Source organism: Ailuropoda melanoleuca, chromosome 19 (genome assembly GCF_002007445.2).
Source record: "Ailuropoda melanoleuca isolate Jingjing chromosome 19, ASM200744v2, whole genome shotgun sequence".
Classification (NCBI taxonomy): domain Eukaryota; kingdom Metazoa; phylum Chordata; class Mammalia; order Carnivora; family Ursidae; genus Ailuropoda; species Ailuropoda melanoleuca.
Window position 1 is genome coordinate 25,682,097 of NC_048236.1, and position 4,218 is coordinate 25,686,314.

The 4,218-nt window shown below is 36.4% G+C and overlaps 1 protein-coding gene across 1 annotated transcript in view; it reads left to right on the top strand.

Annotated features, from left to right (window-relative positions):
- The window catches only part of CD109 (CD109 molecule), a gene marked incomplete at its 5' end in the record, with an annotated part of 129,029 nt that overhangs the window by 49,469 nt on the left and 75,342 nt on the right, over nt 1–4,218 (top strand). The window contains one exon of the mRNA XM_034648275.1: nt 1,443–1,460. Within this exon, the coding sequence (XP_034504166.1) occupies nt 1,443–1,460 (18 nt within the window). The remainder of the gene's footprint in view (nt 1–1,442; nt 1,461–4,218) is intronic.

Below are 4,218 nucleotides of genomic sequence, written 5' to 3' on the forward strand. Positions count from 1 at the left end.
TTTTTTTTTTTTGCATATTTAGTTGAGGGAAAATGCTTATTCTTTCTTTGCTTCTTGCAGCTGGGTAGTTACAGACCACTCCCAGTGCAGCGCTGTGTCTTAGCTTAGCTGTCTGCACAGCTGACCAATACCAGTATTTTGCTCTTAGATTGTTCAGGCATGTCAAGTGCCTGCCTACAGCCTCTGATGTGTGAAAGCACATCAAAAACTTTCTCCTAAAATTCATTTCTAGTTTATTTCCATCTTGACCTTTTTGGTTAAGAGTTGCAAAACTAGTTTTTGGAAACCTCCTTTGTAAGTCCTGTGTGCTAGACTTACACCTGGCTTGGGAATGTGGATGTAGTTGGCATCTCTTGTCTTGGGGGACAGAGCCAAAACCGAGTCTGAAATAATTCCATATTTGTTATATGTGGATTTAAAAAAGTTCAGTGCCTTTCTTAATCTTTAAATACAAATTAAATCCAGACACTGGCGATCAGTGCTGAAGCAGACTTTTGGGAAATTGAAATGATCATGAATGAACATAAATGTGCAAGCAAAAATCCACCCAGCACCTTAGTTCTGTTTCTGGCATTGCTTTTTTACTCCAGAAGCAAGAGTTAAAAGAAGCTGACCTGTGTTTTACAATATATATATTTTAAATGGTCATGTAGTTTGCCATATTCCTTCAAGTTTATTAAAAATAGAAATTCTCTCAAGAGTTGGATGGCTTCGTGGTTAGGGAAGAGAAATTCTGTAACTGGAGTAGATGTTTTTAGCGATTCACATGTCTTTAATTTGCATCTAGTTGTGGCGTATTTTTTAGGAGCTAGTAAATGTAGTGTATTTTCTCTTTTCTCTTTCATTTGATCGGTGTTTGTAACATATACTGTCACAATGAACTATTGATTTAGGGATAAGGGGATGAAGAAATTACAGAGATTACTGAATACCTCCTGGTTCATCTTTTCTGTTTTTTCTTTAGAATTTGTTTAGAAAGTCTAATAGAGACAGGCTTCCATCGCATAGGAATGAAGAGGGAATGTATGTGCTAAGAGCAGGCTTTGTAAGGGAGCGCTTTCCCCATGGAAGAGTGACCACTTGGGACAAGCAGAACTCAGAAGATGTTGACGAGTCATGTATTCTGGCACCTGGGAAAGTGTTGGCTTAGGAGACATGCTGCTCAAGTATTTACTTTTTCAGGTCAGCCTTCCTTTCCGGTTGTTGGCAGAGTGAATGAGCAAAAACAGTATTTGATGAGCTAGAATAAACATGAAAACTCATTTTGACGCAAGTTGTTTCTGTGGAACTGAAGGAAAATTCTTTAGCAAATGNTGAAAACTCATTTTGACGCAAGTTGTTTCTGTGGAACTGAAGGAAAATTCTTTAGCAAATGAAATTGTGCTTCCTACGAAAGCACTGTATTTTTTCTTTTTCATTTTCTCTCTTCTCCATGGTTTTAGTTAAGGTTAGTCAGTTTAGTTCAGCTAAAGTTAACATAGAACAATTTGGAAAACATTTTATTTTTTAGATCAGGGTACAGCAAACCATGACCTAAAGGGCCAAATCCAGCCCAACATCTACATCTGTTTTTGTAAATAAAGTTTTATTGGAACACACTCAGTCTCATTTACTTGTTGTCAAAATGCAGAGTTGAATAGTTGCAACAGGGACCTCAGGGGCTTGCAAAGCCTAAAATATTTACTGTCTGGCCCTTTATAGAAAAACTTTGCAAATACCTGTTCTAGACTTATGGAAGTACTCAGTATCAGTATTTTATGGTTATATATGACATAAATTGCTACTANTATTTTATGGTTATATATGACACAAATTGCTACTAATTCTCTGAATTATTGTTAGTTTCAAGTATTTCAATATCTTCTATCATTCCTGATTAGATGTTTTAAAAAAATATTTAATAAAAATTACTGAACTCATTGTGGAAATTGGTATGACCTGATTGCTNAATTCTCTGAATTATTGTTAGTTTCAAGTATTTCAATATCTTCTATCATTCCTGATTAGATGTTTTAAAAAATATTTAATAAAAATTACTGAACTCATTGTGGAAATTGGTATGACCTGATTGCTTAATGGATAATATGTTGAAAATTACAAAACTAATTTCTGCTTTTCAAGCCCCTTGGAAAGTAAAATAATTTATTTCTTGATTTGCATTTGACCACTTATAAAGACCCTGGGAGAACCTCATCTAGGACAAAGCACGCTGTCAGCACAAAGTTACAAAATGATTTCGTGATTTATTGAAACAATTGAAAATGACAGTGAAAAGAAGCACTTTTTTGCTGCTTTTTTTTTAGTGTTCCATGCAGTTGGCTTCCTCTACTCCTTGGCATTTATATTCCTTCCAAATACAAGGTAGAGAGTTAAGGTTACTCTATGGGCCGTTTGACAAATGGTTGTGTCTCTTCAGGGTTGTCTGATTCTTCTTGTGAGGAGGTTATTTCAACTTCTGGCAGGAGATACTATATGATAATTGAGGCTAAGCTGAGGAGCCCTGTAAGAACCAGCTTGCGGACAAGAATCCATTTGTTCATTTATTTATACATACATTCATTCAACAAACATTGAAGGCATGCTGAATTAGGTGCTGGGCCCCCAGTGATTTCATAGTCTGTTCCAGGAGATGGATACAAAACAGATAATTATAATATATTGTGTTAGGTAAAACAATTGAGTTATATACAAGTTATTATGGGAGGAAATGGTATCTAACCCAATAGGGGGGAAGGCAAATAAGAAAAGGTCCCTGGGGGAGGCCAAATCCTGTTAAAGAAGTCCAAGACATTCTGTAGGACATTTGGGTGGAGATGTCCAGAAAGTGGACTTGCGTCTGAATCCCTGGGCTGAGGTACGGGTCAAAGATAAAGATTTAGGTGTCTTTAGTATAGAGATGGCAGTTAAAAACCATGCGAATTGATGAGATCACTTAAAGTTCTGAAGAATGGGAAGAGCATCAGGCTCAGGGTGGGTAGGGCCAACATTTCAGGAGCAGAAAGAGAAGACCACTAAGGAAACAAGGAAGGGGTCAGAAAGGTACATGGGAGTACCAAGAGAACAGAAGAGTTGAAAATGTTTATAGACTGAAGGAAGGAGAAGGAGATGGTAGAGAGATGGAAAATCTAGGAGTTTTCAGGGATGATGAATAATATAGGAAGCAGGAAAGGAGAATTCATTTCAAATATAATTCATGTAATTACTTATGTATTAAACAAATAATTGCCTAAAACTTGGTTTCAAGGCTGTTGTTTAAAATAGGACCAACCAAATTAGTTGATTTCCTACATTTTTCAAAGCTACTACTATTTACTTAATCTAGCACATATTTATTGAGCACTTTTTTGGTATTAGACACTCTTAAGTTGGCACCTCAAGGTATAAACTATGAGGGATAAAAAATGATCCAGCATGGACTTGGCCCTCAAAGAACTTGCAGCAAGATAAACTACATACCTAAATATTTATGATACACTTTTTACAAGGTGAAAAGGGACAGAAGGAAGAACTAAAGAGCATGGAGGCTTAGAGTGCCGAGATTGCTTTTAGATTGGGGATTCAGGGAAGCAGTAATATTTGAGCTAAGTCTTGGAAGATGAGTAGAGGTGGAAGTATGTGTAGGTCAAGCTTAGGGGAGAATAGGAGCTGAAGCACAGTGCATGAAACTGCAGGACACTGTCAGTCATGCATTATTGGTCTTTACTATGTCTGTCTCCATCTCTCTTGATTGACCCTCCTCTGCTGAAGACTGTAATTTATCTTTACAGATTCTTATATGGTGTTTTGCATGTAGTGCTCACTGAGTGTTTGCAATATGAATTTAACTTGACGGAGACATCATCTTTGTCATGGAATTATTTACTCTATAGCTTCAGCTGTGCTGGCCTCAGTAATAAAGCAAAAACTAGTTCAATGAGCAGAATTCTGATGTTTATAAGTAAAATAGGCAACACAGGTAGATTACCTTCTTGATTTGATTTTTGAGGATGACAAATTAGAATTTATAAATGAACTGAATACATGTAATTTGTAACATTCTTATATAGGACACGAGAACAATTTAAGATAGAAGCCACAGTTGCATAGATTCTTAAGACTTTGATCAACACAATTTCTTTGGATCTACTTTATTTTTTTTTAAAGATTTTATTTATTTATTTGACAGAGATAGAGACAGCCAGCGAGAGAGGGAACACAAGCGGGGGGGGGGAGAGGGAG